Source organism: Rhinopithecus roxellana, chromosome 13 (genome assembly GCF_007565055.1).
Source record: "Rhinopithecus roxellana isolate Shanxi Qingling chromosome 13, ASM756505v1, whole genome shotgun sequence".
NCBI lineage: Eukaryota > Metazoa > Chordata > Mammalia > Primates > Cercopithecidae > Rhinopithecus > Rhinopithecus roxellana.
Window position 1 is genome coordinate 47,781,992 of NC_044561.1, and position 25,210 is coordinate 47,807,201.

At 46.6% G+C, this 25,210-nt stretch overlaps 1 protein-coding gene across 7 annotated transcripts in view; it reads left to right on the forward strand.

Annotated features, from left to right (window-relative positions):
- EVA1C (eva-1 homolog C) overlaps positions 1-25,210 on the forward strand; it is a 105,193-nt gene that overhangs the window by 46,428 nt on the left and 33,555 nt on the right. For 5 of the 7 annotated variants that reach the window (XM_030915734.1, XM_010358815.2, XM_010358816.2 and 2 more), the window contains exons 3-4: positions 1,307-1,430; positions 11,655-11,807. In XM_030915734.1, the coding sequence (XP_030771594.1) occupies positions 1,307-1,430; positions 11,655-11,807 (277 nt within the window). The remainder of the gene's footprint in view (positions 1-1,306; positions 1,431-11,654; positions 11,808-25,210) is intronic. The other 2 variants (XM_030915733.1, XM_030915735.1) reach the window with 2 other exon arrangements.

Here is a 25,210-nt window from a genome sequence, read left to right on the forward strand (position 1 = left end):
TTGACTGTCAACAGGAAGTCCCCCTTTCTGCATTTTCCAGCTCATGACATAGTTTGGAAACAGCCCTGCCCTGGGGTCTGCTCTGCGGTTGTAACCGCGGAGCCCTCCAGTGACGTCTGTGGGCTGAGTCGTTTCACCATGACGTTTGGCCATGCCACATGCAGTCATCTGAAAGCTGCACCCTCTGGGGTCTGAGGGGTTTCTCGGGTGTTTTTTTCTGATTGAGACACATCTGCTGGGCCCCTGAGAGAACGGGGTATAGCTGGCAGGGCCAGCATTCTTCGCCGAGATACTCCATGAGCTACTATGAGAACATGGTGACTCAGAGAGGCTCATGTGTTTGCACTAAATTCAGACCTAAAGTAATAACCAGATTCTTGGTTGTTTTTTTTTTTTTTTTTTTTTTTTTTAACTGTACTTTGTGTCCTTTTTGTTTCTGTTTTAACCAGACCCAAGTTCAGGACCTCTGTGTTTATCACAGGCAGGACTTGTTCCATTTGGGAATGAGGACCTAGAGAACAGCAGCAAAATGCTGAGCCTTATCAGGACCTGGAGGAGGGCGTTCTGTGAGCTTCCACAGAGCAGATGTCTTAAAAACGAAGGAGCTGCCTGGAAAAAATCAGGAGAGAGACAGAGATTGAGATTTGAAGGAAAGCCTTTACTCCCAATGCTCAACAGAAAGTCTGAGTATTCCACTAAGAAAACTGCTCCCCGAGGGAGAAGTGGGTCCCATTCTCTTGAGTTTGATGAGGGTGGGAATCAGCTTTGTAATTTTTATTTTTTGACCTGGGGACAGTTCGTAAGCTGGAAAGGGTTTGGGTCAAGGGCTCCCCAATGCACAGCTCTCCTGTGGCCTGTGTAGGGCTGTTTAAGGATGAAGGGCCAGGACTGTGATTGCTGATGGTCACAGCTCTTTCAGCTTAAAGCTAGGGGACCCCGCTCGAAGGGGACCTTGAAGTCCCCTGCACCCCAATACCGGAAAGTACTCTGACCTCGCTTACACTTCCTGGAGCCTCGGTAGTCAGTGCCTTTGCTGAAAGTATCAGCAGCCGCACCAGTGGTGGTGGATCAGAGGTTAGTTGTCCCAGGAACCTGGCACTATTGGATCAGGCTTCTTTTCAGAAGAAAGAGCAGGGAGACAGGAGCCAATCCACTCACCCACATGTATGCTCTTTGGCCTTAGACACAGCTTGGCCAGGTGGGGAGGCGTCCTTCCCTTTGCAGAGCCCAGAGCAGCCCAGGTTCGGGTCTGGCAGTCCCTGTGAGCAGTTTTCAAGCCTGTCCCTTTTCTACCCTCTCCTTCTAGAAGGTGCTGGACGAATGCCAGAACCAGCGGGCCTGCCACCTCCTGGTCAATAGCCGTGTTTTTGGACCTGACCTTTGTCCAGGAAGCAGTAAATACCTCCTGGTCTCCTTTAAATGCCAACCTAGTAAGTAACTTCGGAGGGGGACAGTGTGTTTGGGGTGTGGTTCTTGCTTCTTTCACACTCCTGGTCAAAATTCTCTTCCTGTTGGCATTTGTCCAACTTTGAAACTCATTAATAGAAACATTGGGCTCCATCCTACCCAGTTATTTAGAGAGAGAGAAAGACAGAGAGAGAGAAAGAGAGGGATTTTGTGTGCGTGAGTCTGCACATGCCTTCATTTTCTTACAAATGCCTGAATTTTAAAAATCCAATCTGTAAAACTCAGTTGTACTGATGCTACAACTCCCAGGGGTGGTGAGAGACTGCTATTGCTGTTCCTCAAAGTGAGGAGCTGGTCCTGCTTTTCAGAGGTGCCTTGTGCTGAGATTGAGGGGCTCCCTGTTTTTCCTTGAGGCTCAGTGGCCCACTTGCCACCTGCACCCACTGCTTCAGAGCTTTGATCCAGCTCCTCCCGCCCTCACCCACGGCAGGGGCTCCTTGTTCCCCAGGAGAATGAGAAGGGGCATGGCTGGAGCAATCTCTTTTATCTGGTTCTTGTTCTTTTCTCCATTGACTTTTGCCGTTTCTAACATCCATCAGCTTTGTGATGGCCAAAAATAATCCATCTTCCGTGGGTAGGTCACACTTCCAGGCGCCAAGAGCCTGCCTGAGATAAATCATAGGTCACTGTGGCATTAGAGGTTCCTGCACACCTTGTTGCAAAGAAACGATAGCAGTGTATTTAACCAAAAAATGAGAAGTTAAGCATTTTTTTTTTGAGACAGAGTTTCACTCTTGTTGCCCAGGCTGGAGTGCAATGGGCAATCTCTGCTCACCACAACCTTTGCCTCCCGGGTTCAAGCAATTCTCCTGCCTCAGCTTCCTGAGTAGCCGGACTACAGGCATGTGCCACCATGCCTGGCTAATTTTGTATTTTTAATAGAGAGAGGGTTTCGCCATGTTGGTCAGGCTGGTCTTGAACTCCTGACCTCAGGTGATCCACCCGTCTTGGCCTCCCAAAGTGCTGGGATTACAGGCATGAGCCACTGCGCCTGGTCAAGTTAAGCATTTTTAAGCCTCCTCCCTGCCACCCAACACAACTGTTTTCACTTTTTGCATTTTGTTGTCTGTTAGCTCCCATCCTGGAGCCCAGAGTTCCTTGATATCCTGGTGGCCTAGGTTCCAGACTTATGTGGGGAGAGGTCAGGCCACACTCGTACTGTAGTCTCAGGTACACATCTGGGGAGAAACCCCCCAAACCCTTCAGCAGATATGCAGGCTTCTGTCAAACCCCTTCCCCGCCAGGGCCCACATACGTCGAAACTGCCCTGTGCTTTTCAAACACAGCACATGCAAAGGCACTCATGCTCTCACAGCATATAATAGATACTCATCACACATAATAGACATCATCACACACAGGCACACACTAGCACAACCTTATACCCCATTAGACACACTCAATGCATACAAGCTGTCACACTCACTCACACTATCATACATGCTCACACACGCTCACATGTACAGACAATCGCAAATACCTACAAGCAGGCCCAGCCATTCAGAACCGCCTGAACTCCCTTTGTGACCCCTCTCTACCCTCCCTCCAGCACCAGACATTGGGATCACCTCCTGCCTCAGTCAACAGACTCAGGAAATCACACCAAGATCTCAATATTCTTCCTCACTTCCCTCCCACCGCTGAACCTCACAGATGACTGTGTCATGGCCTTAAAGACACCCTTGACTGCCATTAGCTTCGCCTTCTTTTTTTTTTCTGTTCTCCACTTCCCTCCTTCCCTGGTGTAAAAGATTGCCCTTTAAAAAGTGGCTCTTGCCTGGGGGCGGTGGCTCATGCCTGTAATCCCAGCACTTTGGGAGGCCGAGGCAGGCAGATCACCTGAGGTCGGGTGCTTGAGACCAGCCTGACCAACATGGAGAAACCCCGTCTCTACTAAAAATACATAATTAGCTGGGCATCGTGGCGGACGCCTGTAATCCCAGCTACTAGGGAGGCTGAGGCGGGAGAATCGCTTGAACCCGGGAGGCAGAGGTTGCAGTGAGCCGAGATCACGCCATTGCACTCCTGCCTGGGTGACAGAGCGAGACTCTGTCTCGGAAAAAAAAAAAGCCCTTGTTCAGGATGTTAACAGTTGGAAAACTGAGGTGGTGGGAATGTGGCTGTTGATTGTGATATTCTTTCACATTTTCTATATGTTTGAAATGTTTCATAAGTTGAGAAAAGCCAGTCTCTAAGAGAAGTCAAATGACCTTTGTAAAATTGCCCGAGCCTCAGATCCTCAGATAAGTCAGTGCAGAGCCCCAGCCCCACAACTGTGGTATGAGGCTTCCTCTGGTTTATTCATATCATTTCAGCAAACACTTATGAAACCCCCGCTGTGCACAGGAGTGGAGGATGAAGAGAACTCACATCCCGCAGACATTCCCTGAATGGTGGTTCTATCGTGGGTGGTGTCCACACCCCCTCCAGGGTATTTCTCAACCTTCCTTCACCCAGCAACCATTCCTAAGATCTTCACACAGCTGGTTCCTTTTTCTTGTGTAATCTCCACCCCAAACAGCACCTTTCAAGAGAGACCTTCTCTGTCCAAAAAACAGCAACAACAACCAAAAAAAAAAAAAAAAAAAAAAAAAACCCTACTATCACAGCATCCTATGTTATTTTCTTCATAGCAGCATCATCATTTGGATTTACCTTATTTGTGGCCTGTGTATTATTTGCACACACACTGCATCAGATTGTGAGCATCATGAAAGCAGGAACTCTGTGTGGTTCAGCATTGTCACCCCAGAGCAGTAGGTGCTTAATGTGTATTCACGGAGCAAATGTTAACCCAGCAGGGGCCAGGTCCTGTGCTCAGCTCTGGGGAGACACAGGTGAGCACATCCTTGGTAACCAGATTGTCCAGTCCCGTGGGGCCTGATATTCAATGTGAGTTTCACACAAATATGTGCAAGATTCCAGGTAGGGTCAGGGCTTCATGGAGAGGCACTTGGTACTATGCAAGCAGCTCGCAGAAGAATTTTTTTTTTTTTCTTGAGATAGGGTCTCACTCCATCACCCAGGCTGGAGTATAGTGGCTTGATCTTGCCTCACTGCAACCTCTGCCTCATGGGTTCAAGCAATTCTCCCGCCTCAGCCTCCTGAGTAACTGGGATTACAGGCATGCACCACCACACCTGGATAATTTTTGTATTTTTAGTAGAGACCTGGTTTCTCCATGTTGGCCAGGCTGGTCTTGAACTCCTGACCTCAAGTGATCTGTCCCCCTTGGCCTCCCAAAGTGCCAGGATCACAGGCATGAACCACTGTGCCCAGCCTCATAGGAGGAATTGACCTCGACTAGGGGTTCAGTGGAGTCTTTTTGGAGCAAGTGGTAATGGAGCTGAGAACTGCAGGGATGCAGGGCACAGAAAGAGTGCTCCATACAGAAGCCTGTGGCTGGGGGTTGCAGGTGCATTGGCGCAGCCAGTCACGGGGTAGGAGCACAGAAGCAAGACAGCAGGAGAGAGCACCAGCTGGGGAGCCGGAGTAGGGATCCCGAGCCCTCGGAGCCAAGGAAGGAGTTGGGGCTCTATCTGTAGGGCAGCATTTAAGCAGGGAGGGTGCTAAGATGAAGTCATAAGGCCCCACTGGCTGCCCCATAGAGAGCAGATGAGAGGCAGAGTCCCTGTGTAACCTGGACGCCGGCAACCTGAGCACTGCCGTTTAGGAGGCGGAAGTGAGATTGTCTGCACACCTTCCTGCCTCTTTTCCTGCATCTCTCACACCTCCTGAGGCTCTTCTCCTCACTTCCCAGTTCTAATCTGGACAGGACACTGTGAATGTCCAAAGGCTGCACTGCTGTACCCTGTGGTGTGTGGAGCCAGTGCTTATCATGCGAGCCAGTTACGCATGTGTTACCAGCTCTGCCTGTGTTCTGTGGAATCTGCCACGGTGGGAATATTTACACCAGGGAAATTGGCAAATGCCACTGATCGGGTTTATTTGCTTGTCTTTACGGAAAGCTATTTTACCAGCAAGCCTCACTGGAAACTTCTTTTCCTTAATGTGCATTATGCTTCCTTCCTCAAAACCTCGCCTCCCAAATTGCATCCTTTCAGGAAACGTAGGTTTCAGTGAGGCTTGGATTTAGGTAGTTCTGGGTTCATATTCCTTTCTGCTGTGTATCTGCTGTGTGTTGGGCAGTGTAGGGACACTTTCTAGGACTCGGTTGTAACATGGGATTTTGTCTCTTCTGCACAGGGCTGTTATAAGACTGTGAAAACACAGTGTTGTATGTAACACGCTTAGCACAGGACCATGGAGTTGAGCTCAGCAGTTGGTAGCTATTATTTCAATAAGCTGATTCAAGTCTCTCTGCTAAAGATATAAATGACTAAATGATACAGGCATGCCTGTCATCCCGGCATATTGGGAAGCCAAGGCAGGAGAATTGTTTGAGGCCAGTAATCAGAGACTAGCCTGGGTAACATAGTGAGACCCCTATCTCTCTTTAAAAAAAAAAAAAAAAAAGAAAGAAAAAAAGAAAAAAAGAAAAAAAAAATTAGCAGAGCACAGTGGCAGGCACCTGCAGTCCTAGCTATTTGGGAGGCTGCAGTGGAAGGTTTGCTTGAGCCCAGGAATCTGAGGTTACAATGAACTATGATCTCACCACTGCACTCCAATCTAGATGACAGGGTGAGATCTATTTACTAAAGAAAGAAAGAAAGAAAGAATAACAATAAATAAAAGTGACTGTCTACATTTCAACATCACTATGCACTGGCAATTGTATGCAATGTCAGTAATAAAATACTCTCACCACGGCAGATCCTTCCTCTGCCCACCTTTGAAAGGTGGCTGGTGATGTGTTGGGAACAGGTCCCCCAAAATCTGGCCATGAACTGGCCCCCAAACAGGCCATAAACAAAATCTCTGCAGCACTGTGACATGTTCGTGATGGCCATGACACCCATGATGGAAGGTTGTGGGTTTACCAGAATGAGGGTAAGGAACGCCTGGCCCACCCAGGGCGGAAAACCGCTTAAAGGAGTTCTTAAACCACAAACAATAGCATGAGCGATCTGTGCCTTAAGGACGTGCTCCTGCTGCAGATAACTAGCCAGAGCCCATCCCTCTATTTCGGCCCATCCCTTTATTTCTCATAAGGAACACTTTTAGTTAATCTATAATCTATAGAAACACTGCTTGTCACTGGCTTGCTGTCAATAAATATGTGGGTAAATCTCTGTTCCAGGCTTTCAGCTCTGGAGGCTGTGAGACCCCTGATTTCCCACTCCACATCTCTATATTTCTGTGTGTGTGTCTTTAATTCCTCCAGCACCACTGGGTTAGGGTCTTCCCAACCAAGCTGGTCTCGGCAGTGATGTGCTTTTGTGACTGTTGTATCGAAGAGAAGCAGAATGACCCACATAGCCCGCTCATTAGTAGGTTGGTGCAAAAATAATCGTGGTTTTTGCCTATTGCTTTTAAGGGCAAAAATCACAGTTACTTTTGCACCAATTTAATAAAATGAGGAAGGGGAATTTCATCGCTCTTGTCATTTAAGCAGAGTCATGGTTCTAACTTCCCAGGCCCCTGCCATCCTCCCCATCTAAACTCCCAGGAGAGTTGGCAACCCACTTCTGGAAGGCTGCCCACACCTTCTCTAATCTGAGACCAACTGAGAACTCTAACGCAGCTCTAAAACAAGTTCTAGTCTTCTACGAAAAGTAGCAATGATATTAGTAGTTTCTTAATTTTTTATAATCCAGAAATGTCACTCTTATGTGACAGTGAATTAGCACATTCCCAAGGAACCAAGTAACACAGCAGTCACCCCAAGGATGTAATATGACACGCACAGGCCCCTCCGTTCCAGGAGATGATTTGCCCATAATCTGGGGACGAAATCGCTGGAGGCCTGGCATGTGGGTGTTGCGTTACTCTGGGAGGGTTTTGTTGGCATCGAGGCTACCTTTACTGAATGGGCTTTAATAAATCAAAGAGATGTGGCTAATAAATGCATTTCATGACATGCTTTAAACAAAACAAAACAAAACAAAAAAACCTCTTCTAACTTTTAAAAATTTTGATTTAAAAAAAAAGAAGAAGAAGAAGAAAAGATTTCCTTTTAAAAAGTTTCCAATTTGCAGAGATAAGGCTTGGTTTTGTCCTGCCTTCTCCCATCCTCTTTCTGTGCCAGCTCTGCCACCGGAAAACATTCTTAACATTTTTCTGAGTTCTTATGGTTGGAAGGGGGCTTTGGCTCTTTTGGTGTTTCTGTCCAAGCCCTCTTTTCTGCATCAAAGGCCATCGTTCACTCTGGGCCTTTGAAGTCAGGCAAAATGTTGTTGTTGGTGGGATTTAGCATCTACTCATAAACTGCATATAAATGCCAGTGCGGATATGACTCACCAAAAGGAATCAAACCTTCTGACGTTGGGGTCAGACTTAGCAGTCTTTTCTTTAGAGAATGAAAACAAAACTTGCCTTGGCTCTAAGTTTAAGCTGTTGAATTAAGATTCCAGTGAGTGGGTAAAGGGCCTTCGAGACATTTGCTTAGTCACCATTTTCATTTTTCTTCCTCGTGGAGGTTCTTCCTGCTTATTAAACTACCAGGGCAGGATGGGGATTCTGTGAGCATCTGTAGGCTGGCTTCTGCTCCGAGCCTTTCGTTCATCTTGAATGTTCGCATCCTCATGGATGAAAGGATAGCAGCGAAGTTTGCCAGCAGCAGAGCTGGTGGTCCTCTTGAGATTGTGTGCAGTTTTCCTTCCTGTGGTCCAAAATTTGGCCTCGCTGTTGCTTCTCTGCTTTTGGTAGAAAGTCATGGAAATTTACAAGGTACAGAAAGATGCTGTTTAGTCCAGGCACAGTGGCTCACGCCTGTAATCCCAGCATTTGGGGAGGTCTAGGTGGGTGGATCATTTGAGGTCAGGAGTTCAAGACCAGCCTAGCCAACATGGTGAAACTCTGTCTCTACTAAAAATACAAAAATTAGCCAGGCCTGGTGGCACATGCCTGTAATCCCAGCTCCTCGGGAGGCTGAGGCAGGAGAATGGCTTGAACCTGAGAGGTGGAAGTTGCGGTGAGCTGAGATTGCGTCCCCTGTACTCCAGCCTGGGTGACAGAGTGAGACCCTGTCAGAAAAAGAAAGAAGGAGGGAGGGAGGGGGAGGGGGGAGAGAGAGAGAGAGAGAGAAGAGAGAGAGAGAAGGAAGGAAGGAAGGAAGGAAGGAAGGAAGGAAGGAAGGAAGGAAGGAAGGAAGGAAGGAAGGAAAGAAAGAGAGAAAGAGAGAAAGAGAGAGAGAGAGAAGGAAGGTAGCATTTGTATTTGAAAATTATTGTCTTTCACTTTTTTAAGTTTGGAGCTTAGCATCACTGATGCCAGGATACGAAGATCCAGCCAGCTGCTGTGGCCCTAATGTGTACAGCTCATGCCTTTCTGTAGGGATTAAGGTGGGCGTTTTCAAATTGTGATTGCAGCCCATAGTAGGAAAAGATTCTCACATTTTGGCCCAGTGGAACACATACTCACATACACACCACTGAAAAATAAATGTTTAAATGACAAACCAGTGTTTATACTTTCTTCATGTGATGCCCTTTGTTGTTTTCTAAACTACTGTATTCTTTATTTTAAAAAATTGCTGGTTACAACTCACTAATGATTTCAAGACTCATGAATGAACCTCAAATCACAATTTGGAAAACTTTGGCTTGAGGTGTCTGTGGGACCTGAAATCAGCCTGCACTTCCAATCCAGGAAAGAAAAGTGGAAGGAGAACATGAGCACGTGAGAAGAGTGAGAGGCTGGGGTGGAAGAGGTTCCCTCTGGACAGTCTTCCCGCCCACTCCGGGCCAGCCCATTACAGCCCTAGCAGTTCTTGCCATTTAACTCCTGTTTGCAGTTAACGCCAATGCTTGTTTGGCCAAAAAGTGCACCTGTCTGCTGTGTGGTTGCCATTTCAAAGTAGAAAACTCCAGAACAAGGGTGATAGAGTAGAGCTAGCATTTTTTAAAGAATTTTCTTTACAGAATGTTGGCAAAGATAAGAACCACATATGCAAATAAATGACCGTGGTCCCCTTTATATTTTGCTTTGCTTTGATTTTGCAAAGTTTAAGATAAGTGACAATCTAGGAGAGATTTTCTAACACCTAAGAGACAAAAGTTAGCATCTGGAATACATGAATCACTCCTGCAAATTTTAAAAATCCATCATACACTATGCAAAGGATTTGAAGAGGTTGTTCACAGAAGGACTGCTTTGAATATCAATTTATTAATACATTTAAAGCTGTTAGAACAGGGCCTAGTTGGGAGGAAGTCTTCAGCAAGTATTAGCTATTATGATTATTATTATTTATTATTATTTTTGAGACGAAGGCTTGCTCTGTTGCTTAGGCTGCAGTGCAGTGGCACAATCTCAGCTCACTGCAAACTTCCCCTCCTGGGATTGTGATTCTTCTGCCTCAGCCTCCTGAGTAGCTGGGATTACAGGCACCCAACACCATGCCTGGCTAATATTTGTAGTTTTAGTAGAGACGGGGTTTTGCCATGTTGGCCAGGCTGGTCTCGAACTCCTGACCTCAGGTGATCCGCCCACCTCAGCCTCTCAAGGTGCTGGGATTGCAGGTGTGAGCCACCGCACCCAGCTGTGTTAGCTATTATTATTTAAAGATATCTTTACTGAGATATCATTTACATAGCATAAAATTCACATTTTTCAAGTGTACAATCCAGTGATTTTCAGTGAATTTACTGAGTTGTGCAACCATGACCACAGTCCAGCATGGGACATTCCCACCATCTCAGAAGGCTTCCCTGTGTCCATTTTCTGTCACTCTGTGACCTCACTTTCAGCCTCAGGCGCCCACTCATCTACATTCTGCCCCTAAAGGTTTGCCTCTTCTGAATCCTTCATATAAAAGGAATCACACCATATTCAGTCTTTTGTGTCTGCAGTGTTAGCTCTTACTGCTTGAAAAAAATCAAATCATTATTAAACATTTTCACTAATTAAATGGTTTTGGAGTACTTTCTTTAAAAAAAATAAACTATGTTTTCTTCAACAGTGCATGCATAATGCCAACTTTGTATGACATTGCAAAGAAAGATTTTACTACAATAAGCAGATTAAACAAACAAACTTTTTCCTGAATTCTTTGAGAACAAAGTACAACCTGGTCCAGATCATCCTAACCTAGAATGCACCATCAGCTTGACAGTCAGTTGTTCCTGGATTTACCAGATTTGGGGCAGACTTTTCACACTTCTCTAAAGAGGGATTCTTAACTGACACCATGCCTTGTTTTTACCCCTTTCCTAGTAAAGGAAATGATTTGATTTGGTATCATATCATCTTTCTTGCTTTTTTTTTTTTTTTAATTAGAAACGAGGCCTTGCTATGTCTCCCAGGCTGGTCTCTGACTTCTGGGCTTAAGTGATCCTCCTGCCTCAGCCTCTCTCCCAAGATGCTGGGATTACGGGTGTGAGCCACTGTGCCTGGTCTCTTTCTTGTCTTGTAAACAAATAAATGTAAGCCGGGCATGGTGTGCACTCATATTCCCAGGTACTTGAGAAGCTGTGGTGAGAGGATCCTTTGAGCCTAGGTTTGAGCCCAAGAGTTCAAGGCTGCAGTGAGCTATGATTGTACCACTGCACTCTAGCCTGGGTGACAGAGTGAAACCCTGTCTCTAAAAAACTAAACTAAACTAAACTAATAAATAATTCGTACACGCATGGGGATGCCAGTTGAGGGGCTGGAGGTGAGGTTTAACTGGGCTGTCTCCAGAGAGAGAAAGAAGCTTAATGCTTCTTTCAAGTAACTTCTGGTCTGTCTTTACCTATGTGGATCCCATGCCAACATTTGAGAAAAGGCTCCCTTCAGTGAAGGAATGTGTGACCTTAAGTGGTGAGCAAGAGAAACTTCCTTTCTAGCCAGGCCCTTCCTGGGACCTAACTCCATGCATCTGCCTCCTTAACTCTGGCACCTCTCCTCCATTTACCCCTTAGTATAATTCCCAGGGTCTTTGCGCTTGTCAACAGGTTCCTTCCCACCCGCTTCCTGCAGAGGGCTTTGTTTTCTAGGGTCACAGACAGCATGAGCCCAGAGGGCCATCCCCACCGCCCCCTTCTCAGGGTGCAGCCCCGGGGAAATGAGCAGGGGGACTTGGACAGAGCTCACCGATTCCTTCTGGGGGAAGCTGATGGTGCCTTCAATTTTTGTTTCTGCTTCAGATGAATTAAAAAACAAAACCGTGTGTGAAGACCAGGAGCTGAAACTGCACTGCCATGAATCCAAGTTCCTCAACATCTACTCTGCGACCTACGGCAGGAGGACCCAGGAAAGGGACATCTGCTCCTCCGAGGCAGAGCGGCTTCCCCCTTTCGGTATGTGCTTTTGTATGTGTATTAGTCAGGGATCTCTAGAGGGCAGAACTAATAGGATATATATACATATATATATCCTATATGATCGTGGAAGTTAATACTTAACACAATCACGATCTTGTGATTGTGTAATTAATATTTAATAAACTCCCATATGTAAGTGTGTGTGTGTGTGTGTATGTATATGTGTGTGTGTATATATATATATATATAAATGCTTGTAAACAGTAATCTGCCAAAAATAAATAAGTAAAAGAACAAGAATTGGCCGGGTGTGGTGGCTCACACCTATAATCCCAGCACTTTGGGAGGCCGAGGCGGGCAGATCACAAGGTCAGGAGTTCGAGACCAGCCTGGCCAATATGGTGAAACCTCATCTCTACTAAAACTACAAAAATTAGTCAGGCATGGTGGCAGGCACCTGTAATCCCAGCTACTCGGGAGGCTGAGGCAGCAGAATTGCTTGAACCCGGGAGGTGGAGGTTGCAGTAAGCCAAGATCGTGCCATTGCACTCCAGCCTGGGCAACAAGAGCAAGACTCTGTTTCAAAAAAAAAAAAAAAAAAGAACTGAAGACATAAACACTAAGAATAGTACCCACCTCCCCTTTACATACATATAAAGAATAGTACCCACCTCCCCTTTATATGTACGTAAATAAAGGGGAGTTTATTACTATTAATTTACACGGTCACAGGTGCCACAATAGGCTGACTACAAGCTGAGGAGCAGGGAGAGCCAGTTTGAGCCTCAAAACTGAAGAACTTGGAGTCTGATGTTCGAGAGCAGGAAGCATCCAGCACAAGAGAAAGATGTAGACCTGGAGGCTAGGCAGTCTCTCCTTTTCACTTTTTTCTGCCTGCTTTATATTTGCTGGCAGCTGATTCAATGGTGCCCACCAGATTAAGGGTGGGTCTGCCTTTCCCAGCCCACTGACTCAAACATTAATCTCTTTTGGCAGCACCCTCACAGACACACCCAGGAAATACTTTGTATCCTTCAATCCAATCAAGTTGACAATCAGTATTAACCATCACAGTAGGGTTATATTTAGGGTGCAGTCTGAGCGGATTAAGACCCTGGCTCCCCAAGTAAGGAAGCCATGCCAGTGGGCAGTGCCCTTAACTCGATCTGGGCTTGAGTGTTCCTGTCCTGACAGGCTCAGCAGTCAAAGGGGGCAGAGAGGCACATGTGAGGGTGGGTCCCCATTGTCCATTAATGACACTACCCACTGTCCTGGTCCAGTACGTTGACTTGTGAGCTCTTGAACCCCATCTTCCCTGTCTGATAACACCTGCATCTGTTCAGTTCTCTCTGTTAAATGTCTCCACCCCCTCCTCCTTTCTCCCTGCTACTGCCTTAGGGAAAGGGACAATTGCCAAGCCACTGTAGCCATCTCCCTACTCCCAGGCTTGCCTTTCTCCCCACAGTGGCCTCAGGTAGGTCCTTCCTTCCTTCCTTCCTTCCTTCCTTCCTTCCTTCCTTCCTTCCTTCCTTCCTTCCTCCCTTCCTCCCTTCCTCCCTTCCTCCCTTCCTCCCTTCCTCCCTTCCTCCCTTCCTCCCTTCCTCCCTTCCTTTTTTCTTTGAAATGGAGTCTCCCTCTGTTGCCCAGGCTGGAGTGCAATGGTACGATCTCGGCTCACTGCAACCCCCGTCTCTTAGGTTCAAGTGATTCTCCTGCCTCAGCCTCAGGAGTAGCTAGGATTACAGGCGCCTGCCACCATACCTAGCTAATTTTTGTATTTTTAGTAGAGACAGGGTTGCACCGTGTTGGCCAGGCTGGTCTTAAACACCTGACCTCAGGTGATCCGCTTGCCTCGGCCTCCCAAAGTGCTAGGAGTACAGGCATGAGCCACTGCGCCGGGCCCAGGTATCTTTCTTAAAGGCAAATCTGTCACTACCCTTCCTAACACCCTGCAGGGGCTCCCTGTATTATATGGTTCCTTAGCTGGATGAGGGACCCTTGGTGTTTTAACTCCTTCCTGCAAAAAGAGGCTTCATCACTTTTTTTTTCTGTAATTCTTAACCTTTATAATATTCAGGAATGCCTTTCCAGAACAGGGATTGTGCAAGGCATTGTGGATCTATGTCTTCTTTATGGGCTCTGTGTTCCCCTATGCCGACTCCTTTTTTTTTTTTTTTTTTTTTTTTTTTTTTTTTTTTTTTTGAGATGGAGTCTCCCTCTGTCACCCAGGCTGGAGCACGGTGGCGTGATCTCGGCTCACTGCAACCTCCACTTCCAGGTTCAAGCAATTCTCCTGCCTCAGCCTCCCAAGTAACTGGGATTACAGGTGCCTGCCACTATGCCCGGCTAATTTTTATAGTTTAGTAGAGACAGGGTTTCACCATGTTGGTCAGGCTGGTCTCGAACTTCTGACCTCAGGTGATCCACCCACCTCGGCCTCCCAAAGTGCTAGGATTACAGGAGTGAGGCACTGCACCCGGTGTCCATTTCTTTTTCTTTTCTTTTTCTTTTTTTTTTTTTAAACAGAGTCTCGCTCTGTCCCCCAGGCTGGAGTGCAGTGGCACAATCTTGGTTCACTGCAAGCTTCGCCTCCCGGGTTCACGCCATTCTCCTGCCTCAGCCTCCTGAGTAGCTGGGACTACAGGTGCCAACCACCAAGCATGGCAATTGTTTTGTATTTTTAGTAAAGATGGGTTTCACTGTGTTAGCCAGGATGGTCTCAATCCCCTGACCTCATGATCCGCCTGCCTCGGCCTCCCAAAGTGCTGGGATTACAGGCAGGAACCACCGCGCCCGGCCTCCATTTCTTAATATTGCAGAAAAGTACCTCATTTCCCAGGCTTACTAGTCTAACTTAGCTGCCTGTATTTTAAGAAACAGCAGTAAGTTAACATCCGTGTCAGCTGTTCTTTTGAGAAGAATTCAGTTGACCAAGCAGGTAAATCTGTACACTGAATGGTTTGTGTTCAGTTGGTCACTGCCTTTCATTCCTAGGAATGGTGGATGAGAGTTGGATTTCATTAATAAATTTATTTATTTATATGTTTATTTTTGAGACAGAGTCTTGCTCTGTCACCCATGCTGGAGTGCAATGGCACGATCTCCATTTACTGTAACCTCCACCTCCCAGGTTCAAGTGATTCTTCTGCCTCAACCTCCCGAGTAGCTGGGACTACAGGCGCTTGCCACTACACCCAGCTAATTTTTGTAGTTTTAGTAGAGATGGGGTTTTGCCATGTTGACCAGGCTGGTCTTGAACTCTTGACCTCAAGTGATCCACCTGCCTTGGCCTCCCAAAGTGCTGGGATTGCAGGTATGAGCCACTGTGCCCAGCCGAGAGTTGGATTTAAAAGGGAAGAGTATACCAGACATAGTGTTTTATGCCTGTGTAATCCCAGCTACTCTGGAGGTTGAGATGGGAAGATCACTTGAGGCCTAGAGTTTGAGGTTGTAGTGAGCTATGATCGCACCTCCACACTCCAGCCTGGGCCACAGAAAAAGACCCTGTCTCTTAAAAGAAAAAAAAAAAAGGAAAAGTAATTAAAGAAAGTGTTAGGAGATCCCATGGCCTAAAAGACAGGTTTCCATGGAGAGTGGAGGAATTCTGAGGTCAGCCAGCAGTGTTAACGCCCTCAGAAACCCTTCCTGATGTAGAAAGGACTGTGAAGAAAAGTCTGTGACTCTGCTCTGTGCCCCTTGCTTGGCTGTTCGAGGTAAAAAGCTTCAGCTCACAGAGTAAAAGCCTGCTCGCCCTTCTCCCTCACAATCAAGCACTTCTGTCCATTGGCCTTGGTGTACTTGCAAGGGTGAGGACCAGACTCTTCTCTGCATTTGTGGCCAGAGCCAAAATGCCAGAGCCCCTCTTGCCCTGTGCTCTGTAGCACAGAGAAGCTCGAAGACAAAAAGCAAAGGGTCCTGAGGGTGCCCTGTTGATCAGGTCCTCAGCCTCACATGGAAGGCTCAGCTCTGACTTCACCGTTCAGGTCAGTGCTAAGGGCAGAACCACGCATGCATGCGGAAATACAAACCTTTGACTCTCTGAGCTGGTGCATTTTCTCCATCTAATTGAATGCTGTGAAATCATTTGCTTCTTGGCCCAGGAGTCAATAACACCTGCGTGTGTTCTCACAACACCCTTGTGTGTTCAGTTGGATGCTGTGCTCTTCTCTCTCTTAAATGTCTCCACCTTCTCCTCCCTCCTCCCTGCTACTGCCTTAGGGAAAGGGACCATTGCCGGGCCACTGTAGCCGTATATGAAGGCTTTAAACCGCACTCGGCCTGTTCTCCCCAGAGAATCATCAGTATACCCCTCGTGTCTAAACATGCTTTAATATCATCCACCTGAAAAAGCACACTTTTTGACCGCCCGTCTCCTACCCGCTGCCTGTCCGCTCCCTTCACCAGTCCCATGGGCAGAGCATTTGCTGTCTGCAGAGAATTTGCAGACAGTCCCAGGGCAGTCCCATGGTGGTGCGTCTCTAATCTGTCCACTTTGCTCCCAGCGCCCTCTGGGCATCCCTCCCCTGGACATCAAGGCTGCCTCCCCTCTTCACTTAGCAGCCAGAGGGATTATATTTATTTATTTCAAAAAAAATTGTTGGAGACAGGATCTTGCTCTGTCACCCAGGCTGGAATGCAGTGATGCACCAAGGGCAGTTTAAAGCCTTCATGTATGGTCTACCTGAGTCCAGGAGAAAATGCCCTTAGCACTGACCTGAATGGTGAGGTCAGAGCTGAGCCTTCCATGTGAGGCTGAGGGCCAATGAACAGGGCATCCTCAGGACCCTTTGATTTTTGTCTTTGAGGCTTTTTGTGCTGCAGAGCACAGGGCGAGAAGGGCTCTGGCATTTTGGCTGTGGCCGTGAATGCAGTGAAGCCTTCCTCATAGCTCACTGCAGCCTCTAACTCATGGGCTCAAGCAATTCTCTCACCTCAACCTCCTGAGTAGCTGGGACTACAGGAGCATGCCACCATGCCTGGTATGGTGGAGATGAAGTCTTGCTATTTTGCCCAGGCTGGTCTTGAACTCCTGGCCTCAAGTGATCCTCCTGCCTCAGCCTCCTAAAATGCTGGGATTACAGGCATGAGCCACTGAGCCCAGCCAGGATTTTATTTAAATTAAACCAGAGGACATCACACCTCCGCTTAAAGCCCTGCACTCTGCCCATTGTAATTAGAATACATCAGTCTTCAGCTGTGGTCCTGCTGCACACGCCTCTTCCCTCGCTACCTCTGGAGCACTCCACCTTTATTCATACTCCTGGGCCTTTGCACAAGCTGTCCCTTTGACCTGGACTGTGCTCACCCCATATCTTGTGTGGCTGGCTCTGCCTCAGGATTCAGGAATCAACCCAGATGTCATCTCAGAGAGGTTTCTCCAGGCACTGGCCAGCATGGCACCTCGTCCCTGCAGTCCCTCTCCGGCGACCCCTTTGTTGGACTTTCTCCATAGCATGGAGATAGACCGTGGTATGTGTGTGTGGTTCATCTCTCCAGGAGCTGAGCAGCTCTGCAGGAACTGGTCTGTGGAATTCCCAGCAACTCGAGCAGTGCCAGGCATAGAGTGGGTGCTCACGTGAATCCTGAGGCATAGGAATGAATCAAAGCCCCTTTGCAATGAGGCGCCCACACTCGGCTCCCAAGGATGGATAATCGTCTGGTTACAGACTGGGAACGTAGGCCTGGTGTCACAGCTTCCCACCTCATGGGATGCTGGAAATCTGGATTTTCTTTTTTCTAAGTGAAATGTTCCAACTTTTAAAACACTGTGTGAGCCAAACAAAACATGCCTCCAGGGCACACCTGGGCCACAGGCTGCCAGCGCGTGTGTGATCTCTGCTCTGTGCTCCCATTTACGACTGCAGCTCAGCCTCGCTGCTTTCAAGGGGAAAAGGGTCTTTATCCTCAACCCTAGAAGCTGGCGGGAGTTTGGTGGGATGATTATGTGAGGGCGAGGGGTTGGTTTCACTGCGGACCTCTGTAAGGGAGCTTGTGGTGAGTCCTGGAACATCTGGTTTGAGAGGATGATTTGTGTATTTTTCTTCCTGCCTATAAGTTAAAGTCTGGCAAAACCCCATTTGCTTTAGACTGGACACCCCCTTGGAACACAGGTGGTGAAACCCAGTGTCCACAGTGTCTCTCCATGGTCAGGGACCACTTTGGATTTTATAGCAGCTCAGTGTGGCTTTTAGTGCTGAGATGCTGTAAAAAAGCATTTCCAGTTCTTTCTAAAATATCATCATCATCATTGTTTTTATTGTTTTGCACAAACACCATAATAATATTTAACAGAAATGAGAAAAAGATTCAGTCACAAATGTTACTCATCAGATAAAAAGGGTCTTTTTTTTTTTTTTTTTTTTTTTGATTTCTCTCCAAGTCGAGTATGAGCTGAGAACTGTTTTACGTAATGACAGTTCTAAGCAGATTCATTTGCAGACCGCCTTATTTTCCTTTACCTTATATCATGTGTGTTTTTCTGTGTGGCCAAAAAAAGTCCCAATAATGCCGAGCACTTCCTAATATCTTGTTAAAGAGACACGTCAAATAATTTACGTAACTGTTCCCTGGTGGCTGGATATTTTTCATTTTTTCTGACTTTCAAGTATTGTAAATAATGTATAATGAGCTTGTGCTTATAGCTTTCCCTTTCTTCTGGCTTACTTCCTAGGGATAAATTCCCAGAAGTTTTATACCAAAAGACAGCATCAGTATGTGTACAGTTCTTCTCAGAGTTCTTTCCAAAAACTTATTCCATCTATCTATCTGTCTGTCTGTCTATCTTTCTATCTCTCTCTCTCTCTCTCTCTCAACATGAATGTATAACTGTGGTTTCCCTGCAATGTTGGCAGCTTTATATATGGTTTTTCTGCATGCTTCCAATTTAAGAGGTATAAAATGGTCCTTCAATGTGGTTTTTATTTTGCGTTTCTTTGACTATGACTGACCTTGGCCATTTCCTCATATTTTTGTGGTTATTGTATTTGCGCTTGCACACCTTGTCTCTCTAGCTTTTGTCTTTTTTTTTTTCCCCTGTTGAGATCTTTGATTTGTTTTATTGATTTATTTTATGAGTTCTTGGCAGAGTAGGGATAGTAACCCTTGACATGCTTTTTCTGCTGTAACTGTCCCCTTGTCCTCCGGTTTTTTTTGTTTGTTTGTTTATTTGTTGTTTTGGGTTTTTTTGGGTTTTTTTTTTTGTTCTTGTTTTTTGGTGGGTTTTTTTTTTTTTTTTTTTGGCAGTTTGGGTTTGTTACGTAGGGCTGGTTGCCTTTTTGATTTTTTGTATGTCATATGTAGGATAAGTTCAAGAGGGGCCGGGCGTGGTGTCTCACGCCTGGAATTCCAGCAGTTTGGGAGGCCGAAGCGGGAGGATCACCTGAGGTCGGGAGTTTGAGACCAGCCTGGCTAATGTGGCGAAACCATGTCTCTACTAAAAATACAAAATTAACCGGATGTGATGGCGCATGCCTGTAATCCCAGCCACTCGGGAGGCTGAGGCAGGAGAATCGCTTGAACCCGAGAGGCAGAGGTTGCAGTGAGCCGAGATCGTGCCATTGCCCTCCAGCCTGGACAACAAGAGTGAAACTCCATCTCAAAATAAGAAAAAGAAGAAGAAGAAGAAGTTCAAGAGGAAGGGGGCTGAGAAGTAGGAGCATGTGTGTGATCCTCCCAAGTTACCAGTGTGACTCCATCCTGCCCCATAGGCACCCCCAGGGCTGCCCGAGGCCTGACTGTCAGTACTCTCGTACCCTGCACCGCCGTGGGACACACATTCCCAAGCATTCCCAAGGACTTGAGGGTCCCCCCACTGCCTCAAGAAAGCCTCCGAGCTCTGGGTGCAGAGGAGGGAGAGCAGTGCTGCAGTGTTCTGTACATGAAGCCCTAAGCCGCTCCCAACTGAACTGCATCAGGGCAGGCACTGAGGAGGTCAGTGTTGGCCACACCCCCCACCCTGCTATTGAACAGAGCTTCCCAACCGCCTCATCAGCAAGCACACAGTTACATCCATATGGAAAGGGGGTAAAGACAGATGCCACTGAACAACGGCATCAGTGGCCTAAGGACAGGCGGGGCCTGAGGGGACACATCCCAGGAGTCTGTGCATTCACAGGTAAGCTGGGAAGCTCTGCCCTGAAGACGCATTTGGTTTCAGCACATCAAGATGACAGATAGCAGGCTTCTCTTGAAGGCCCTTACATTTTCTCTAACATACCCCTCAAGGCCCCCCCAACTCATGTCTACTGCCTGATCCCAAAGCCACTGCCATAGTTTGAGGATTTCGTTACCCCGGCAACCCACTTCAAGTATCAAAATGTGACTTCGTTTTCTAGTAAAATACCTCCAAGTTTGATAGCCTAAAACAAAATATTCATTACTGTGGGACAGGAATTCAGGGATAGTGTAGTCTGGCAGTTCTTGCTCAGGGTCTCATGGGGTTTCAGGAAGTTGTAGCCCTGATGGTGGCTGGGGCTGCAGTCCCCTGAGGGCTGGATTTGTAAGGGGACTGACTCATGGGTGGGTGGTTTGGTGCTGATTGTTGCTATGAGACGTCGGTTTCTCCCCACATGGGTTTCTTATGTGTCCTTACAACATGGTAGCTGGCTTCCCCCAGAGAAAGTGATGCAGAAGAACTGGTGGAGCCATAGGCTCTCACCTCCGCCATAGGCTGTCAGCTCTGCCATACGCTCTCACCTCCGCCATACGCTCTCACCTCCGCCATAGGCCCTCACCTCTGCCATACGCTCTCACCTCCGCCATACGCTCTCACCTCCCCCATACGCTCTCACCTCCCCCATACGCTCTCACCTCCGCCATATGCTCTCACCTACTCCATACGCTCTCACCTCCGCCATACGCTCTCACCTCCCCTATACGTTCTCACCTCCGCCATACGCTCTCACCTATGCCATACACTCTCATCTCTGCCATACGCTCTCACCTCCCCCATACGCTTTCACCTCCGCCATACGCTCTCACCTACTCCATACGCTCTCCCCTCCGCCCATATGCTCTCACTTCCCCCATATGCTCTAACCTCCGCCATACGCTGTCACCTCCCCCATACGCTCTCACCTCCACCATACGCTATCAGTCCCCCACACAAGCTCTGGTTCACGGTGGGAGGAGGCTGCACAAGCACATGAATTCCAAGAGGTTAGCCTCACAGGAGACCCTCTTGAAGGCTGTTATGAGCTACTTATGTCCTCCCCAAATTCGTATACTGAAGTCCTAACCTCCGGGGTACCTCAGAACGTGACCTTATCTGGGGATAAGGTCTTTAAAGAGATAATTAAGTTATTTATTTATTTATTTATTTATTTATTTATTTATTTATTTATTTTGAGACCGAGTCTCACTCTGTCGCCCACACTGGAGTATAGTGGCATGATCTCAGTTCACTGCAACCTCCCCCTCCCAGGTTCAAGCAATTCTCCTGCCTCAGCCTCCCAAGTAGTTGGGATTACAGGCACGCACCACCAAGTACAGCTAATATTTTTGTATTTTTAGTAGAGACGGGGTTTCACCATGTTGGCCAGGCTGGTCTCGAACTCCTGACCTCAGGTGATCCGCCTGCCTTGGCCTCCCAAAGTGCTGGGATTACAGGCATGAGCCACCGCGCCTGGCCTGATGTCTTATCTTGAAGGAGACTGACCCAAAGTCATTTCTGAAAGATCTTACAGCAAGTGGGCTCCAACAGAATTTACGCTTCATCCGGTAGAAGAAAATCTGAAAGGAGGACATTAAAGTGGCCATCGCTGGTGACCAATGAACACCAACAAAACAGCATTTTTACATGAGACAGGAGTGAGCCTTTCCCGAAGGGCTGGGCCTGAGGACGCCAGGCTTCGGAACATGCCCCTGTCTGGGCGTCCACTGTGGTGCGTAATTTCCCACTGTGGTTTACATTTTCCGGGTGAGCTCCAGGGATTCTGCTATTTCCTTAAAAAGAGGATGAGAAAAACCACACAATAGGCCTCAAAGGCTGGGCTAAGGCCACCCCAAGGCCAAGTGTGGGCAGGCCTGGACTTTTCAGCCAAAGATCGAGGTGCCAGAGGTTCCCACTGCCAAGACAGCGGCACTTAAGCAGCCAGCCTTATTATATAAATAAACACATGTTGGAAGGAGCAATTAACTTCAGTTTCACTGTTAAGTAATAGCCAAAAAGTAAAAATTTAAATGGTTGAATATCTTGTTATCACATGTATTGGGGGTGGAGGGCAGTTTGCCAGAAACAGGAGGTGCAGTCTGGGACCTGTGGCTCACGCCTGTAATCCCAGCACTTTGGGAAGCTGAGGGGGGTGAATTGCTTGAGGTCAGGAGTTCGAGACCAGCTTGGTCAACATGGGGAAATCCCATCTCTACTAAAAATACAAAAAAATTAGCTGTGCATGGTGGCGCATGCCTGTAGTCCCAGCTACTCAGGAGGCTGAGGCAAAAGAATCGTTTGAAGCTGGGAGGCGGAGATTGCAGTGAGCTGAGATTGTAACACTGCACTCCAGCCTAGGCAACAGAGCGAGACTCTGTCCCCGCCCCACCCCGCCCCTAAAAAAGAGAAGCAGAAGGTGCAAATAAAATCAGCCTCAGAGGGAAATAACCGCTAACAACAACAAATTTCTGCGAACCGTTCAGAGCTCAGTGTAACAAAGATACAGTCAGACCTGAATCAGACCTGAGTTATCCTGGGCCTCTTCCTGTGGGTTCTTTCACGCTAAGATAAATTCTTGCACTCCCAGAGTAACTTAAAAGTGTAAAAGCAACCCAGTGCAGTGGTTCCTTCCTGTGATCCCAGCACTTTGGGAGGCCAAGGTGGGAGGATCACTTGAGGCCAGGAGTTCAAGACCAGTCTGGGTAACATAGTGAGACCCCTATCTCTACAAAAAAAATTAAAAATTTAGCCAGGCATGGTGGCACATACCTGTAGTCCCAGATACGCTCTCTTTTTTTTTTTTTTTTCCCTTCTGTTAGCCTTAAAGAATATGGTCAGGCATATATTCTTAAAACTAAGAAAATATAGGTTTCCCAGGGTGCTCTCAGAATATTTGTAGCTGCGTGCCTTGGTATACTTTTTCTGGATAAGTTTGGCGGTGTGTATTAAAAGCTTTAATGTTTGGAATATCCTTTGACAAAGCAATCTACTTCCAATAATTCCTATGGAAATACCATACTCATTTGCAAATGTTCAGCTCTAAGATTGCTCCACATAGCATTGCTTATAATATTAAACAATAGAAATCATCTGAATGTCCAACAACAGCATATTGTAAATAGGGTTGGATTCCTACACAGGAGTCTAAGGTGAGAGGATCACTTGAGCCCAGGAGCTGGAGGCTGTGGTAAGCAATAACCGTGCCACTACATTTCAGCCTGGTTCGCAGAACAAGGCCCTGTCTCTTTAAAAAAAAAAAAAAGAAAAAGAAAAAAGTAAAAAGATACTGAGTTGCTACATTCATAAAACGAAAGACAATACAGCTCTTTAAAATACTGCTTATTAAAAATGTTCACAGATATATTAGTAAATGGGAAAGTAAAGCATACAAAGTAGTATGTATGTGATTCCAGCCTGAGCAACATAGCAAAACCCCACCTCTACAAACAATACAAAAATGAGCAGCATGTGGTGGCATGTCCCAGGCTGGGTGACAGAGCCGTGGGGAGCATAGTCCCAGTTACTTGGGAGGCTAAGGTGGGAGGATTGCTCAAGGCCAGGGAGTCACGGCTGCAGTGAGCCATGTCTGTGCCACTGCACTCTAGCCTGGGCAATAGAGCAAGACCTTGTCTCAAAAATATTTTTTTTTGCTGGACACGGTGGCTCACACCTGTAATCCCAGCACTTTGGGAGGCCGAGATGGGTGAATCACCCGAGGTCAGGAGTTTGAGACCAGCCTGGCTAACGTGGTGAAACCCCGTCTCTACTAAAAATACAAAAATTAGCTGGTCATGGTGGCGGACGCCTGTAATCCCAGCTACTCAGGAGGCTGAGGCAGGAGAATCACTTGAACCCGGGAGGCAGAGGTTGCAGTGAGCTGAGATCGCGCCACTGCACTCCGGCCTGGGCAACAGAGCAAGTGCCTCCTCAAAATAATTAATTAATTAATTAATTAATTAATTAAATATAAAATAAAATTCTATATGATTCCATTGAGAGAGAAGAACATTTACACACAGAAAAGTGACTAGGAAGATATTCTTTAAAGGTTAATAGCTTTATTTCTTGATGATGGGATTTACTAGGGCTTTTTTCCTCAGTTTGGGCCTCTCTCTACTCTAAAATGTGAACATATATTTACTTTGTAACAGGAAAAAAAAAATACTACTTATTTTGGAAACATCAGACTTCTAAGATAAATTTCTCAATTCAGACCATTTGTTCCCGACACGGGTCACGTATACAGAAATCATATATTCCATTCTATGTTCTTTTGAGACTTAAGGTTTTTTCTACTTAGGGAGAGGAATTCAGTGGAGAAGGGGCTAGTTTTAGGCCACTTACATATAAGGATTGTGGTTTAGTTGAGAAGAAACAGAACCTTTTTTTTTTTTCCGACTGGTAAATGTGCTCAGCTCAAAACCCCAAATAAAACAAGGCTCTTAAAGACAACAAAAATATCCTCAGTCAACCCTGTGCAGCCACAAGAAAAAAACAAAAAAACTAGAAGAAAAGTTAAAGGATATGTCTTTACTCCTAAACTTTTCATGACTTCTGGGGCAAATTAAGTTATATAAAAAGAAGAGTTTATTAAAATATTCTGAAAAAATTGCCTCTGAGACTCTCACTGTTCAAAAACTGTCTTCATTTAGACATAAATTTCATTTTCCTTTTAAAGAAAGATCATTCGATACTTTCATTTCAAAGCATTGTTAAGTCACAGAAGCTTGAAACGTAACTTAAAATCGATAAGGGAGAATAAAACACCTTTTTCCAACCAGCCAAAAATATCATCTTGGTGATTCTCCTTCCAATCTCTTTTTATTTCCTATATGCAGATTTGGGGTCTGAATATTTAGTTCATATCACGCCATACCATATATGCTTGTTTTCACTTCAAGGGAGCAAAGACGGCTCTAAATTTAGACTCTAAATTGACTAAGTCCCAAAGGCCTTTTCCTAAAGTACCATTTCCTACCTGACATTAGGTGCCCTGATGATGATAAGGCTTATTCACATGCGAGGACGCTGGAATTGTCCCCGCTGCCCACGGCGCTGCCTTTAACAATCATACCACCCCAGTAGTCAGCTCCCAGGACTTTCTTTGTCCGAGTGAGGAAACTGAGGCTTAGCAAGGTCACACTCTTTGCCGCTGCTCTGTTCTGCTGCCCACAGCTGCCACAGATGATCTTCCGGGACCTTAAACACAGATTTTTTCATGCAAGCTTAGAGACAGCTGAGGAGAACAGCTAATGTTTTTGTGGGCTTACCGTCCGCCGTTGCCTCGTAC